At 44.6% G+C, this 17,575-nt stretch overlaps 1 protein-coding gene across 4 annotated transcripts in view; it reads right to left on the bottom strand.

Annotated features, from left to right (window-relative positions):
- Positions 1-1,430: 1,430 nt before the first annotated feature.
- LOC105465194 (Rho GTPase activating protein 25) overlaps positions 1,431-17,575 on the bottom strand; it is a 95,099-nt gene continuing 78,954 nt past the window's right edge. For 3 of the 4 annotated variants that reach the window (XM_011713466.2, XM_071076837.1, XM_011713467.3), the window contains exons 7-11: positions 15,342-15,415; positions 13,699-13,820; positions 12,383-12,579; positions 8,840-9,372; positions 1,434-6,348 (exon numbers count right to left, since the gene is read on the bottom strand). In XM_011713466.2, coding sequence (XP_011711768.2) covers positions 6,141-6,348; positions 8,840-9,372; positions 12,383-12,579; positions 13,699-13,820; positions 15,342-15,415 — 1,134 coding nt within the window. In that variant the 3' untranslated portion in view covers positions 1,434-6,140. Of the gene's footprint in view, positions 6,349-8,839; positions 9,373-12,382; positions 12,580-13,698; positions 13,821-15,341; positions 15,416-17,575 lie in introns of all 4 variants that reach the window. The other variant, XM_011713469.3, reaches the window with a different exon arrangement.

Raw genomic sequence — 17,575 nt, 5'->3', positions numbered from 1 at the left:
GTTTTAGCCTTTAAACGTCCACAGGGCCAGAGCCTATATTTAACTGATGACACATCTTACAAGGGGGAAGGGATGGGGAATGCGTGACCCTGTTTCCTCCCACCAACACCAGCCCATTCACACAGAGCCTCTGGAAGGTCTCCCCGGCAGTACTCCTTGAAACTTATCCCATATGCCCCACTCAAGGGCCCTCCCAGGCTTGTGGGAACAGAAAAGGTTTCTTGAAATGGAAAGGAGGGTTGCGAATGAGTGAGGAAATTCAGCATGGAGATATGAGAGGCTCACTTCTTAGCCACACGGAACCAGGGACTCCAAGGCAACCCCGTTCCCAGAGTTCTTTCGAGGGCAGAGCTAATGACATGGGACCCAGAATTGACTCCAGGAAAGGGCTTGGTGATGTGTGGCCTCCCAGACAGCCTCAGAGCAAGCAGGTGGATTTGACTTGGGTAGTGGGGAAGGCAACAGCCTCTAGATATTTTTCCATCTTGATGCTGAGTCAGACAAGGCAGTTAGTGGTTCTTTCCAGAACCCCTGCCAGCCTTCTCTTTTTTTAAAATAAATTCTTTGCAAATTTTGCTTTAGTGCATTTCTGCCAAGGGGTCATTTTCTATGTTGTACTTCCTCCCTGTGTGAGGGCAAGGATAATATAGCCTTGTGTAGATTGTACATATGCTTCAGTTCCTAGCTATGCCACATTGAGACCTCAATAAAAGAGGTTTGATTGCAATCAGAAAAGAGTTGATTTGAGATTTAAAGGAAATGATATGGGTACAGTGCTCACCAGAAAGTATTAAAACGGCATTTGTTGCTTATTATTAGTAGTTATTGTCGTGATATTGCTACTGATGCTGAACGAGGACTCAAGACCCAGGGTGAGGTTTAGCATGGGCTGGCCTCAGCAGAACTGAGAGGACATCAATAAAGGGGAGAACAGAGAGAAGGAAGGAGGACAAGTGCCAATTTTGAGCAGGTATCAGGTGTGTGTGTGGGGGGCAGACCATTTCTCCATCCACCCTGAGAATGAGTCCCCCTTTCCCTTTTTAAGGCCTGATTTTTGTACCCTCCCCTATCATAGGCGACCAGGGCCCCACACTGCAATACTCCTAGGCGACATCCATACTGTTTTTTTGTTTGTTTGTTTGTTTGTTTTTTGAGATGGAGTCTCGCACTGTCACCCAGGCTGGAGTGCAATGGCAAGATCTCGGCTCACTGCAACCTCCGGCTCCTAGGTTCACGAGATTCTCCTGCCTCAGTCTCCCCAGTAACTGGGATTACAGGCACACACCACCACACCCGGCTAATTTTTTGTATTTTTAGTAGAGACAGGGTTTCATTATATTGGCCAGACTGGCCTCGAACTCCTGACCTCGTGATCCGCCCACCTTGGCGTCCCAAAGTGCTGGGATTACAGGTGTGAGCCACCGTACCTGGCTGACATCCATACTCTTCATCTGTTCTTCCACCCACAGTACAACTTATCTGGCCAGGCTCTCATTCCTTCATTACACAGCTTTCTGCTAGGAATCAGATAACTACTATAAGGATGATACTAATGATTAATGGAAGCTTCATGGAGCCTCCCAGAAAGATCACGTTTGTGGTTAATATTCCAAAGGCTACTGGTAGGGATTTCTCAATCTAATGTGAGTCTGAAAGGGAGATGATTTTCATCAGAGCTATTCTCAGGACTCTAAATCAGGCCCTCAAGCTCTTATCTTCTTCGCCTGTGTATAGAGTCAACCCTTAAAGCAAGTAAACAGTGTCCCCATATATTTAGGAATTCTCAAAATCCTTGGATTTGTTCATACTAAGCTACCATTAAATACTGATTTTTTAAAAACATCTTTGGGCTCACTTTTCACCATCTGCAAAATGGATATATAACATAAATCCATTCTGTATCTTTAATCGTGTCTTATCCTAGATGAATAAACATATGAAAAATCAGCCTGTAAATCAGAGAATGTAGCTATGTTAACTGGAGATGGGAAAGGGGAACAGGTAGAATTTATATTATCATTAGTCATGACTAAAGCCAAACTTAGCAGTTTTAAAATTATTTAACCATCCTGACTGCATATGGGAATCAAATGGGAATTTTTCTTTTCAGTACCAATTCTTAGGCCCCATCCCCAAAGATTCTGATTCAATCGTCATGATGTAAGATCTGAGCATCAGAATTTGTTTAAAGTTCCTAAGGTAATTCTCTTGTGCCACCAAGACTGAGAACCAGTGTTTTACACTAGTATTGGGAATACACAGTAGCTGAAAAACTGGCATCATATTAGATGGGTCTTGGTTGTGATCATGAGCTGAGGAGAGCTCTATATTCTGGAAGTACTCAGCAAGGGGGTTCAATGGGGTTCACACCATGGTTGCAGTTTAGGGGAAAGAACCCTTAGAGAGAAAGCAAGAATCACAAGAATCACTGAATCATGGGTTAGAGGAGCCCTCCAAAATCACCTCCTTCAATCCCCTTCCTAATTTCTGTGTGAGCACTGGCCATTTAATTTATGTTTCTGGCCCTCGGTTCCCCTGTCCATTAAATAAACAGGTTGAATTAAATACAATCGGAGCGTTTTCCAGTTTTTATCCTGTGATTCTAAGAGAGTTTCCAGCATCAGAAGGAAAACAAGCTACAGTTACACAGCTGTGTTGATATTCTCTGCTTATTCCCAGTTGCCCTGGGACATCGTCTGAGCCACAAGCCCCCTGGCTTCAGCTTCTCCGCCGCCACGGCCAGATGCCAGCCTGAGCTTCTGAGTGGCAGCTGGAGCTCCACCCTCAGGTCCTCCCTCCCAGCCTTCTCTGGCAGGATGAAAGGTTTTGTGTAATTCTTGTAAATGCAGCCTATTTTAATTGCAGAAGCAGCCTCCAAGGGTTTTTTCTGCTCTCCAGCAAGCACGTGACCTGACCACTGCTGCTATCTGGAAAGGAAGTAGTGGAATGTGGAAGTTTACAGGGCGTTCGTGTACACACATCTTCTGGTCCAGAGCCTGTGGAATCCAGCCAGCTGTTGCTGTGCCACTGTGTTCTCTGGCCTCCTCTCAGCGGCCTTGGGCAGCCTGGGAGTCTCCTGCTTCGTGCTTTTCTGAAGGGACAGGCCTTTGAGCAGAGTTTTAGGAAGTTGGTCAAAACAGCAACAACAACAAAATGTTTATAGTTTACATCCTATGCAGCTGTCTCTGCACTAAAAGTGCCACACGTGGTCTCTCCAGACTGCAGGCTCTGACCAGAATCCACTGGAAGGGGAATCATCCCAGCCAATAGCCTAGTACAAATTGTCCTATCCAGTGTACAGACTTACTGGAAAAGCATCACATCTGCCCCAAACTTAAGATAAGAGTACCCTGATAAGGGACAGGCTTGAGGCTCTGACAGAAAAGGAGTTTGGGAGGGAAGAGGGCAACAGGTTTTCAAATGCACATTGAAGACCTTTCTAGGTTCTCAGCCCATGAGCAAAGAGGAGAGTGGGTAACATAGAGGTGAGGGTGTGGCTGGGAAAAAGGCAGATTTGATGGAGTCCTTTCCATGGAAGGGCTCTGAAAGTACAGGTAGCTGCTGCAGAGTCCAACAGCACACCCGACACAGGTCAATCTCCAGGTATTGCCTTCTAGAACCTGGCCCTTTGGTCCAGCTGAGGCCTGGAGCTACCCGGTCACGCAATCACATGCATGCCTTTTGAGGGCATTAAAACAGACTCCAGATCTTCTTTTCTGGCCCTCAGGGGTTCCCTCCTCCCAGCCTTTTCCAGCAGGATGAAGGGGTTTGTGTGACCCTTGCACTCATAAGGTCCCAGGGTCCTAGAAAACCCCGTTTCTCGTCTTCTCCTTGTATGCAAGGTGGCACAGGAGCAAATAGTGGCAACTGAAGCGAGCCAGACTCTGCTCTTGATTGTGAAGAGGGACTGACACTTGCAGGTTGTCTAGTGCTTTTGAGGCCAACATCTGCTTTGTTGCCTTATAATACTGGTGGAAAAAAATAGAAAGAGAGACATTGCCAGATCAGTAGGTAGTTGGAATTCAAACATGGCACTTCCACTCAGCATGAACTCTGGCTTCCGGACCCAGCAAGGTCCAATGACATGGGCCTCAAAACAGACTTGAGAGCCTCCTCTTTGTACCTTCAGACAAATGTTTCCTTTGGAAATTGTGACAGCAGCCGCTTCCATATCCAACTCTGTTTTAGCTCCCAAAGAGTCAGTGTGAGGAATCCGTGGGAGAACACAAGGAGATGTGCCTGGCAGAAATGCAGGCACTCACTAACGTCAATCAGGTGGTCAGTAAGTGCTTCCGTGCTTGCTATTCTGTAATTTAAAAACACCTACAGCTCAGGAATCCCAACACTTTATTGCTTTTCTTACGAATGTTGTAGATGAATTTCCCCTCAATCTTCTGCAAGCAAGCCTAGATGGGAATGCTGTAAGAGTTGCCCACCCTCTCCATCAATCTGGTCCTCAAAGGGGCTGGCGTTGGTGGAGCAGGCCTTGAGTAGTGGGACCAAGAAACACTGATGCTCCTGTCTGTACTTTCACTCTGTGGGTAATAAGTCATGGCCATAGGAAGGCAGGACTAACCAGAATGAAGAAGACAGAAAAAGGAATGACAGAGGAGGCCCACGTGCTGGGGAAGGCTAAACTCTCACTGAGGCAACCATAGATTCCAAACCACTAATTAAGCCATGGGGCTTCAAGAGTTCAAGCACATTTATGGGAGCAATGGGATGAAAGACGTAAATTTGATACAGGTAATACCTGCTGGGCAACTGGGTCAGGGGTCTCCAGAGCTGAAAGCACACTTAGGAATATCTATTGATCTTTGTTTTTATCTCATTATTATTCAATTCCTGTTCTGTGTGTTTTATAATATACATTATGGAGTACTATAGTAGTACATGCATATAATTTATAAATAAATATATTGGGGGGGTGTATGCTCAAACATTTTCTGTTGATGAGGTACCCAGTCAAAAGAGCTTGGAGACCATCTAATTAGAATGGTAACAACAAAAAAGGACTCAACCAACCTACTTAGAGGTCCGGGGCCTGACCAGGGCCTCTGCCAGGCTGGCTTGACATAGAAGGGGAAGAATCAACTGTCCACTGGGAAAGCCCCTCTCCCACCTATCATCCAGTGCCTGTTGTCCCTTGAAGGGTAAAATCATTTGCATTTTGGTGAAACAGGAAAAAAGAAACTATTTTCATGACAATTCATGTCCAAACCCACAACAAATCGTATCATAGTAGGAAGCCTTTGTTCCCAGGCCCTCCATCCACAATTAAAAAGCAAGTAGGGACTAGATTGTATCTTCTCATGTAATCCCCACAGCAATTGTGTGAAATACAGAAGAAATGGGGGCTCAGGAAGTATAGAAACACCTGTCCCTGAAAGGCAAGTCGGGACTGAAATGCAGCCCATGCCCTGCTCAGCAAGCCATCTGCCCCAGGGGAGCAGTGTCTTGTGCTAATTCTCACAAAGGTGCTGTATGGATTAGCAATAGCCTTGCTTTTTAATTTTTGCTTTATTTGAATATAATTTTCTCATCAATTTTGCTTGCATAAATACAGTTTGTTGCTTGTTCTGGTTTAGCCTAATAATAAGTTGGAGAAGACCTGGAGAACGGGCATCATGGTGGGGTGGAAAAATGGGGTTCTCACTTCAGCAGATGTAGCCCCCCAAACACAGCACTCCATGGATGAGGACTCAAAAGATGAATGTCATTTTCTGCCCCTGTGTCTCAGAGATGCCCTGAGGCTGTCTGACAAGGTGAGCTGTTCCACACAAAAAACAAAGAATTAATCACACCTCAGCTCAGCCTGTGTTGGGGCCAGTCTATTGCCTGGGTCCTGAGATGTGCTGCCTTGAATGTCTTCGTTGGACATGGTCATGCCTGAGACTGGAGTGGAATAACAAAATCCATTTGAATACAGCGATGGACGGTCAGAGATGTCCACACACATCTCTGCTCACCCTCACCTTCCTGCAAACTCTATTCATTTATTTATGGAGAAATTTAATGTTTCCCTCAAAATATCCTTTCCCTCTCAGAGAGTAATTTTGTATCCCCGTCATCAGGTAGCACTGAGAAAGGGGTCAGACTTAGGCCTCTCTCGGGCTGTCCTTGCAGTACTCCTGGGATCCTTAAGCCTCGGTCTTGGGTTCCTTCATGGATTTGACAAATTCCTTGACTTCTTCTTCCAAGGCCTTGTTCCTCTTCTCAACATCCTCCCGGGAGCGCTCCATGTTGCGGAGGCTGATCTCTAGGGCTGCAAACTTCTTCTTTTCATTCTCCAGTTCTTCATTGAGCCTCACCACCTTAGCCCAAACGTCATAATTCTCCTTCTCAAGGCTACAGGGAAGGAAAGAAAAGAATGAAAGAATATGGCAATTCATTCTAGGCTCTTCCTTCCCCCTTGCTCACAACCTGCTGTTCATTTTACTTTTCAAATCACAAGACCCTTATCCAACCTCTCAGCTATGTCCGATGATGAAGATGTCCCAGGAAAACTGAATCCCCACAGCACTTCTGAGCCCCTCCTTTGTCATTTAACACCATCTTGTGACATCTATTGTGTTTTGTTTTTTTTTTTCATGTCATTTTGTTTTGTATCTTCAACCGGATAACAAAGTCTTTGAAAGAAGAGACCAGCTCTAATAGATCTACATATTCACTCCCATAGCACCTTGTATCAATCCTGGAAGCCCCATCCATAGTCCAGATTTCTCATACCTCTTTTTCATGAGTGCCTCCTCATCCTGTGTCAATGGAGAGCACAGACCAGCACCCTGTCTTATTAAGGATCTCCTGGGGACCAAGATTTGGAGAAACAGAGAGAACTGCCCTTTGGGGAGCCATGATCCTGGCAGTCTCACCCTCTCTTCTGAATCCCACGCCAGGTGAAAAATCTGCGGGATTCCTGAATTGCCAGGATTTTCATCGTTACTGGCCAAAATCCTAATGTAGTGGCCCCCTGCCAGGCTGTGCTGAATTAACTCTTAGCAATGAGTATACATATGCTGATTGTGTGACTGGAAATCTATTTCAGAATTTCATTCTGTAGAGTGTGCCTCCCTTCTCTCCAAATGGCCTGCCCATTTGCACAAGGGAGACCTGAGCTCCCATGTGAGCCCAAAACTTGGGTTCTACCTTCAAGGGCTTTGGTCTATTCTGTGGGTAACAATCCATCTTCACAACTTTGCCTACCCCGCCTATCTCTTCTTAAAGCTAAATTGGTCTCATTCCTTCTGACCCTCTCATTACAAATCTACTTTTCTTCTCCAAGTTCTCTGTACCCCTCTGGTTCTGGAAGAAATTCCAAGTAAGGCACTGTGCTAGATCCTGACCATGGGTTCCAGTGGGAGGTGGAATCTGTGTGGGCTCAGGAGCCTGGGATGGGAGGCTTCCTCGACTGGTGGATTCAGAGGACTCTGTTCCATTCAGAAGGAGCAGCCACCTCTGTGGCAGCCAGTTCTTTTCCTACCCTGTTGAAGATACTCATGTTTGAGTGCAGCATGAGTTTTCTATGGGACTGCTTTGATCACTGCCGAGATGTCACAGAAGTCTTTAATTCTACAAATGATTGGTTTCAGGTTCTTAGATAAACAAGCTACATTTTGCTTCTGGATGGCAGCTCTCTGTGTGGAACAATGAATGAGGGCTCACAGAAGCCTTCCCTTCAGATACCTGAGTCTGCACGGACTAAGACGTAGCCATAAATCTAAGAGCCCATGAATTCACATTTCACTGCCTCATGACTAGTGCCGATATGGGCACAACTGGATCAAGGTTTTCTCTCCTGAAAACGAATTTGCTGGCCAATCAGTAGTGTGAAAAATATTTCAAGAAAATACTCTACTTACCCAAGAGAACAAATTGTGTGCACGGATCTTGGGAATTTGCATGTGACAGAGGCAATAGCTGCCTAACTGGCCTCCCACCTCTGTTTGCCCCCTGCGGGCGGTGCTCAGTGGGAAGCCAGTGAGCCAATGAAGCATAAACCAGGTTGAAACCACCCAGACTCAGGCTTTCCAGTGGCTGACAAATCCCTACGGCATCCTGGCCTCCTGTACTTCTCCACCCTCATCTGCTAATCACTCTCCCTGACCTCAGGTGGCTTCCATTCTTGCTGGGTGGGGCCATGGGGGACTGCTCCTTTCTCACAGCCTCAGCAGTGGCCATAGTCATCTCCCATCTACGCACCTGACTTGCTCCTCATCTCCTTCAGGCCTTTACTCACCTGCTGCCTTCTCAGGGAGGCCTTCCCTGATCCCCCTATTTTACATCGGAACCCGTTCCTTGAACTTTCCAACCTCCTGACCCACTTTATTTTTCTCCACAGCACTTGCCATCAGCTGACATAACATATATTTTATTATATATTTGTATTTTCCATCTGTCCCCACTAGAAGAAGTTCTGTAAGTGCAGGGACTTTTGTCTCTTTTGTTCAGTGCTATACCCTAACAACTAGAATGTGCCTGGCACAGAGGAGGGGCTCGAGGAATGTTTGCAGAATCCACGAATGACCTTAACATAAAAAAAATTATTTCCTTTAAATTAATTAAAGCATGTTGATTCTTAAAGAACCACTGTTTGGAGATTATTGATTAAGCTACTTAAGCTAGATATTGACATTTCCTAAATCTAGTCTAAAGTTTAGAGTGTTCACCAATTTAGTCATCTCATTGTTCCCTTTACTCTTTCCTTCCTAGACCTGCTATAGATTACTGTCTTCCCCAAACTGAAGCTCTATGATGTGATTTCTCTGGCGGGTGGGAACAATCCCTCTTATCTCCAAAGATGGAAGCCAAGTGCCTCTCAGTGCCCCTCTGTCTGACTTACTTTTTAATCTGTTCCTCATACATTTGCTTCTGTGTTTCTATTTCCTTTCGTAGCTCTTGGACCGTCCTCTGCAAAGAATCAAGTTCTTCTTCTCCAGAGTTCTTTTTTCCAGGCCCAGTTTCAGAGTTCGGACTGGCAAGAGTATCTCCCTTGGAGTCACAGGCTTGTGAAGAGAGAGCACTGGCTTCCTCCCGAGGGGACCCTGGCAGGGAAGGGACATTATCGTAGGTGGAAGTCCGCTGGGAGTCAGAAAGTTGGTGCAAGTCTTGAGACATCGTTCTCCTGTGCCCTTCCCCTGCCTTAGCCTCTGAGGAAGGCGACCAGAATTCATTTTTAAAGATCTCCATTTTGCTGCTGTTGGCACCTTGAAAAGCTGATGTCAAGAAACATTTCCGGTTAGGGAGTGTTTGAGTCCTTTTACGAGGCTGCATCTTCCAATCTCCTGGCTTCTCCCTGGGTACTTTGCTGCTGTCCTCCGGAAATCCATCGCTTGGCTGCTGTCCGGTGGGGCTGGTTGTATCAGAGTCGCTTGTCTAGAAAAGAAACAGACATGGATGTCACACGGGTTTTCACCTCTGTGTGTCATGCTCCCAAGGTAAGGATTAGAGACCCCAAAACAAATGTTCCCTGGGAGCATATCTATGAAATTCTTAATGTATCACATTAGTTGATTATCTGCACTGGCATTTTTTTCCAAAAGGATATTGCACTAAAGGAACTATGTTCTAGAGATGAAGTGCTCACCAAAATCAAGTGTGTGTTTGTGGTTAAAGAGTCCTAAAGTAGGATCCTTATGTAATCTTAGAATGGGTGGTCTCTGTAACTATGACTAAAAACCCGGAAGCCATAAAAGATTGATAAATTTGACCTTTTGATTTCCATAACTTAAAAAATTAAAAAGAACAAAAATAAAAACAAAGTAACAAATCACCACATACCAAACCAAAAAAAAAAAAAAAAAACTGGCAAAAAGTATTTGCTATGCATATCAGACAATTGGTTACTCTCCTTAATAGATATAAACTTCATAAAAGTTGTGACGGAAGAGATCAACAAGCAATATAATTATGGGCAAAGGGCAAGATCAGGCCGTTCACAGAGGAAAAAATGAAGCTAGTCCTTGTACATAAGAAAAGATGTTCAGCCTCTCTAATAATAAGAGAAACTCAAATTAAAATTAAAATTACTGAAATGCCAGTTCTCACTTATTAGATGAGCAAACCCCCAAAATTTGACAACACACTCTGTTGGTGAAACTGTAGGAAAACAGCTCTTTCATGCATTGCTTCTGGAAGTGTAAAAAGACACAAACTCCAATAATTTGTTTCAAAATCACACAATCAAATCTATTTACCTTCTGACCCATCAAGCCCACTTCTGAAAATTTATTTGAGAAATACATCTGCCTGAGTACAAAAGGAGGTCCCAAGGTTATTTATTACAGCTTTGTTTGTAATATGAAGAACTGAAAGGCTGGGTGCAGTGGCTGACGCCTGTAATCCCAGCACTTTGGGAGGCTGAGGAGGGTGGATCGCTTGAGCTCAGGAGTTTGAGGCCAGTTTGGGCTACATGGTGAAACCCTGTCTCTACAAAAAATATGCCAAAAAAATTAGCCCAGCATGGTAGTATGCACCTGTAGTCCCAGCTACTTGGGAAACTAAGGCCGAAGGATTGCCTCAGCAGGAGGTCAAAGCTGCAGTAAATTGTGATCATACCACTGCACTCCAGCTTAGGCAGTAAAGTGAGACCCTGTCTCAAAAAAAAAAAAAAAAAGGAAAAAAGAAAAAGAAAAGAAAAGAACCGAAGGCAGTCTGTTCATCTATAGGGACTGGTACATCTACAGAATGGGACACAATACACCTCCCGAAAACATGAGGTCATATGAGGTAGCTGTCTATGTATTGACATGAAAAAGTCTCCAGGATACACTGCTAAGTACAAAAATGCAAGATACAGAGTTGTGTGTAAGAGTGTGTGTATGACTGTATGTGTATGTGTGTGACTGTAGAGAGAGAGAGAATTATAATACATTTTGTGTAAAAAAAGAGGTAAATAATTTATACTCATGTCTTCTTATATTTTCATAAAGGAACATTGGAAGGATAAATAAGAAACTAAGGCAGAGAGGGATGGGGTGGGTGGGAGGGAGCAGAACTTCTCAACATATACCTTTTCCTATCTTTTTGATTACTTGAACTATGTGCTTATATATATTTTTAATGAAATTATAAAGAAAAAGGAGACAGAATATGAGACCTAAACATAAAATCAATCACTTGTTGGCCTTTTGGCTAAGATCAAGTGAGACCTAAACATAAAATCAGACAATCGGGTTCAAGCCCTCCCTTTACCTTTGTAGCCAATCACTTGCTTCAGAAACCCCACCTGGAGTTAGAGGCACCTGGGTCCTGAAGGGAGAACTGGATCTGAGTCCTCCTCTATAACAAGCTAGTGCTACTACACTGGGCCAGCTTCTCAACCTCTCTGAGTTTCTGCTCCTCAGTAACACAATACGAATGACAAATTCTGCCTTACAATGTTATGTAACATGAGGACTCTAGAGGTGAGCAGTGTAAATTTCCCAGCATAGTGCCTAACCACAGAAATCAATAAATGGCAGAAGCCTATTAAATGAGTACAATAATAGCTATTCTCAAGGACTGTGGGATGATCTTGTTACATGAAGTATGAGCGTTTTTAAATTTTATTTTAGTTTTAGAGTGTTAGTAGAATGCATTGCATCCAGAAAGACCTATCCTAAGAAAAATCACAACTACCACCCACTACCTGCCTTTTAAACAAATCTTCAGGGTTAACAGTACTGTAGGTAACTTGAATCATCTGGTCAACTAGAAATCTGAAATCCATTTTTTGGCCACACATAAAGATCAAGCTACTATATAAAGTCCACATGTTCTTTGTAAAACTATTTGTTCCTATAAATACATAAAAATATTTGACCTTTGTAAATTATTGCCCTCACATAGTCTACATTTCAGAGTCAGCAGAGCTTTTGGACATTGGGAACGTGAGTTTCAACCCTTCAGCACAAACGTGGGGGCTGACATGGCTGAGACTGCTTATCGAGGAATGAGAAATATTACACAAACACATGACATACTCTGAGAAAGGAATCACGTTTCATGGGTTAGCAGGAAACCAGTTTTCTCTGGACATTCACCCGGAATTTTCAACAATTCCCACCAAAACATTTACAATGTGGTATACATTTTTTCCCATTGAACTTCTCTGGACTGTATTTGAGCCTTTCTTTTAGAGTGGGCTTCAGTGAGGACCCTCATTGCTCAGTTATTGGGCGACTGGCACACTTGTCACTCACCCCCCTCAAAGATGCCAGTAGAAACTAGATTTGGAAAGAGGCCAGGCTTTCAAGGTATGTTCAGATGAGTCTGTACCAGCTGTGCCCACTGACACTGCATCACCTAAAACTCCCCAAATTGCCATCCCAGAGCGGACCTTACGTGGGATGGCCTGGACTAAAGGAAGAACCCAATGGAAGCAGAAAGGTTCTCTGTGCCTTACCATGCTACTGAAGCTGTCTGTCCTAGAAATTCGGAGGTCTTCAGTGGCATCCCAGCCCACAGAGCTTCGGGCCACTGGAGCTTTCTTGGGGTCGTTTTTCTGGGCAGGAGGTGATAGGGGTATATCCTTGGACTTGGGGAAGAGGACTTCATGGTCTCTGATCATCATAGTCATCACTCTTTGGATCTGAGGAGTCCCTGAAAGAAAGAAGAAAAAGATCTATAGTGTAGTGTAGGAGGCAGGTAGTTAGTCCTCAAGGATCCCCACCCGTGGATGTCTCCAAACTCAGTTCTAAAACTACAAGGCCCAGAAGGGCCTCATTTTTCTTCTCAAAAGACCCTTTTTAATTGCTTGGAGTTGGAGATTATGTTGAAAGGGATGGGATAGAAGGACATGAGAGTAGAATGAAAGAGGGAGCTGTTTCAGAGGGAGCCAATAGTCCACTGGATTAGTTTTTGATCAGGAAAGTAGGCAATAAAACAGCAGAGAAAATAAAGACATCTTTCTCTCTTGATGTGGTCCTCAATATGATCTATGGTTTCTTATCAGACACACAGCAAATATGTGCCAGGCTTTCTGCCCCCACGCCCATGGCAGATATCAGTACTCTGTGTCAGGACACAGCTTCAGAAGCCTGCACAGCACAGCTTTATAAGCAGCCTTTTTGTGGGCTGGCTCATAAAATGAAACCTGGCTGGGCACGGTGGCTCACACCTGTAATCTCAGCACTTTGGGAGGCCAAGGCGGGAAGATCACTTGAGGTCAGGAGCTTGAGACCAGCCTGGCCAACATGGTGAAACTCTGTCTCTACTAAAATTACAAAAATTATCTGGGTGTGGGGGTGTATGCCTGTAGTCCCAGCTACTTGAGAGGCTGAGGCAGGAGAATCACTTGAACCCGGGAGGCAGAGGTTACAGTGGGCTAAGGTCGCACCACTGCACTCCAGCCTAGGCAACAGAGTGAGGCTCCAACTCAATAAATAAATAAAAATAAAATAAAATGAAACCTGCTTGCTCAATCTGGCTTAGGGTATGTAAAAGTAATAAAAGACTAAGAAACACTGGCTAGCTATTTTTGTGCTAGTCTACTGTACTGTGGGACCATTGGGCAAACCCTTGACTTCTGTCCTTTGTTGTGATCTGAAAAATAGACACAATTCCTGCCCTGCCTACCTCACAAGGCTATTGTATGATTCAGATGAGATAGATAACCAGCTGAAAATGCTTGGCAAACTGCAGAGCAGTGCACAAATATCAGGGGGAGTGTTGTAATTGTTACTTCCTGTGTACCTGCTTTCACTATGCGACCAGCCATACCTCTCATGATCACGGCAGGGTCTTCGACCTTCGACCTGATGAGATTCACACCAATCACAGTAGCCAGGTTGTCCACGCTCATCTTGTTAACAGCACAGTTCAGCTGTATTTCATGTAGGAACCTGCAGGCAGCCAAGAAATCCCATGGTAGAAAGCAGGAAGTAGCCAGGAGGAAGCACTACAGGGTTCCAGCGAGAACTCAGGGATGGATCTAACGCTTTCCTCCCAGTCTCAGGAATGAGACCAGCCTGCTCTGCCCACAAGAATTTAGCCTCATCCTGAAAGACCCAAGACCAAGGAAGGAAGAGAAACCAGGGGGTTCCTGCCCAGCTGCTGGGGTGGGGGTTGTGGGAGGTGGGTGGAATCACATAAGCAAGAGACAAGATCCACTTCCAGGACCTCAGAATGGACTAGAAAAGGTAAAATGGGTATCTGACCATACCCATGTCTTGCCCTGATAGGCTTATCTCCCAGCTCTCAGCACCTATCCCACCCAAGTCTCCAGAGAGGAAAACTTTATTGGTAAGAAGATTTCAGGGCCAGGGAATCCATGGTGCCTCCTTGTTCTCATCCTCTGATTAGAGCACAAGCATTGCTAATTCTCAGCAGGTGCTCCATAACCGATACTGAATTTTTGCTAAAATTCTACCCCTTTTGAGGCACAAAGCTCTCAGATTCACTGTAAAAATAGGGAATTTCTAAATACACTCTCTAAAAACCATTTAAAAATGGATAGAATGAAGCAACACAATTTCAAATACAGAGCAATTATTAAATAAATGGTGATGTGTCCAAATGATGAAACATTATGAAATATTACGAAGTTATTCATAATCCAATTTTATGACATAGAGAAATGCTCATAATAAAACATTAAACCAAAAAAGCAGGATATAATCCTTTATATAATTTTGATTTAGAATAAAATATTATTCCCCTATATTTATATTAAGGTGTGAAAAGATCTATCATGGAGAGAAAACACCCAGATGGGAAAATGCCTGAGTGTTAACAGTACTTATTGCTGGTGAAGGGATTGTGGGTCCTTTTTATTTCTCGTTTACCGTTTGCTGTATCTTCCTCGTTTCCAAGTCAAGCAAGTATGACTTTTATTATCTAGGAACTACAACAAATTACTTTTTAAAAATAAAAGACAAAATTCAGATCAGTCTGGGATGAAGATCCCAGTTCCCAGCCCAGCCCAGCCAGATCTGGGTCAATCCACAGCTAGAGTTGCCACAGGGGAGGTGCACAGCAGATCCCCAGAAAGGCCTGAAGGAAAATAACCAGCGTGGCCCAGAATGAATGTCTCCCTGGAGCTAAGCTATGGCTCAAAGTCACAAAGATGGGAGATCATTCTAGAATCATTATAGGGATTCTGGGTTCTCTTGCATGTCCCAGGACTCTGAGCAGTGCTGAGGCAGGCCTAAAGGGGGGAGCACGTTCATTTTTTGGGTCAACCAGGTTTTCAGAATCCTTGAAATTATACAGGAAGCTACTTCAGTGCTACGTGAATACAGCTGATCTTCCAAAGTGCTGGACCAGAATCTCTGTGTTCACAGAGGTGGTCCCTCCTCTTCTAACTAGGAGCTTCTTTCCGATGGGGTTGAAAACTGTAGAGTTGATACCAGGGGGCCTCTCACCTGCAGATGTAGCTCAGGAGACTATAGTTGTCACGAGGAAGGATGGAGAGCTGCTTCATCAACTCCTGCTGAGCCTGGGAAGAGATTTACACCAGTAAATCATTTACCAGTAAATGAGCCTGCCCACATGCCAGCAAGGAGACCCTGGAACAGAATTGGTGTATCTGTGAAGAAACAACACTTTGGCAGTCATTCCTGTCCCTGTAGTTTTGTGGGTTTAAAAACAAATTGGAAATAACTCTAAATTCTCTTATAATTTTTTAAAAAGGGTCATAGTTTTTTTTGTTTGTTTGGTTTTTTTGTTTTTTTGTTGTTGTTGTTGTTTTGACAAGGAGTCTCCCGCTGTCGCCCAGGCTGGAGTGCAGTGGCCGGATCTCAGCTCACTCTGACCTCCGCCCCCCGGATTCACTCCATTCTCCTGCCTCAGCCTCCCGAGTAGCTGGGACTACAGGCGCCCGCCACCTCGCCCAGCTAGTTTTTTGTATTTTTTAGTAGAGACAGGGTTTCACCGTGTTAGCCAGGATGGTCTCGATCTCCTGACCTCGTGATCCTCCCGTCTTGGCCTCCCAAAGTGCTGGGATTACAGGCTTGAGCCACCGCGCCCGGCCAGTTTTTGTTATGTATACTTTTTATTTATCTGTAACTGTGACACTGCACCCCACCTTTGACTGTGAGCTACTCTAAGGAAGGACTGTTGAACAACTCATACGTTAATTGTTTGCTTAAGAATGCTTGAGATGTAACAATCCAATGAAGAATAAGACCACAATAAGATATCTCAGAATCACTTTAAGACTGGTGAGAAATGGAGGATTCTTCTGAGAAGGATTTCAAGCACTATGGCCTAGCTGAGACCTGCTGGCTCACAGAGACAGGCAGACCAGGCTGGAGGACGGTGCAAGGTCAGACTGTTCAAGCTCTGCAATGGATGACTATGGATGTCAGACAAGGTCTACCAGGAATGCACGAGCCAAAGAGAAGAGGGACAGCGAGCTTTTCCGTGTTCTTTTCAACCACAGCTGCCTGTAGGGTCTGTAGTCACCATATGCAACATCGTGCTTGTGAGAGTACACAATTCACTAGCCGGACATGGTGACGTGCACCTGTAATCTAAGCTACTCGGGAGGCTGAGGCAGGAGAATTGCTTGAAACCAGAAGGCAGAGATTGCAGTGACCGGAGAACGCGCCACTGCACTCCAGCCTGAGTGAAAGAGCAAAACTCCATCTCAAAAAAAAAAAAAAGGCCGGGCGCGGTGGCTCAAGCCTGTAATCCCAGCACTTTGGGAGGCCGAGGCGGGCGGATCACAAGGTCAGGAGATCGAGACCACAGTGAAACCCCGTCTCTACTAAAAATACAAAAAATTAGCCGGGCGCGGTGGCGGGCGCCTGTAGTCCTAGCTACTCAGGAGGCTGAGGCAGGAGAATGGCGTGAACCCGGGAGGCGGAGCTTGCAGTGAGCCGAGATCGCGCCACTGCACTCCAGCCTGGGCAACAGCGTGAGACTCCGTCTCAAAAAAAAAAAAAAAAAAAAAAAAAAAAAAAAAAAAAAAAAAAAAGAAATAGAGAGAGTACACAATTCACATGTGGTATGCAGGCACTCCTCAAACCTGAGCGGCTCTCCTGCAGAAAACGCACCCTCCAGCCTTGTCAGCCTACACGGAGCAGCTTCTGTAGATGTTGACCTTCTTAGCTTAGCGTCAGCTTCATGCTAAGATCCCTTTGTCAGTTGAGTCAAGTAAATTCATTGCAAAGGTTGCTACAGACTCACCCCTCCTAGCTGCCACCTCTGCCATGTTTTCACCAGTGAGAAGGACGTTGGTCCCTGTGTGTAGACATGCATTGCCACAGATGTGGAAACTCTCAGAGATGCTGAGGTTGAGAAAAGCTGGGAGATGCAAGTCTAAAGTGAGTGCAGGGGTGGGAATCTTACTGTCAGAACGGCATCTAGGTGCTTCCTTTGCTTTCCCCAGAACCCAGGGGTGAGATGCAATCTGAAACATTTATCTTTTTAGCTGCCTTTTAAACATTATTCCATAAAATTTTATTACTTTCACAATAGTGAGCAGACACACCAGTATAAGTTAAGACTTTTCATATCCCCTTCTCCCTCCCCCAATAAAATTCTTAAGTTATGCACAAAATATCGTGCCTCAGATCCATGCAATCTAATTTTTGTCTGGAAAAGAGCTATAAAACCTGTATCATGTTAGCCACATCATTATTGTTCTCTTCCT

This window comes from Macaca nemestrina, chromosome 13, assembly GCF_043159975.1.
Source record: "Macaca nemestrina isolate mMacNem1 chromosome 13, mMacNem.hap1, whole genome shotgun sequence".
In the NCBI taxonomy this organism is placed as follows: domain Eukaryota; kingdom Metazoa; phylum Chordata; class Mammalia; order Primates; family Cercopithecidae; genus Macaca; species Macaca nemestrina.
The sequence above is the reverse complement of the archived record's forward strand: the minus strand, read 5'-3'. Positions and strand labels throughout refer to the sequence as shown.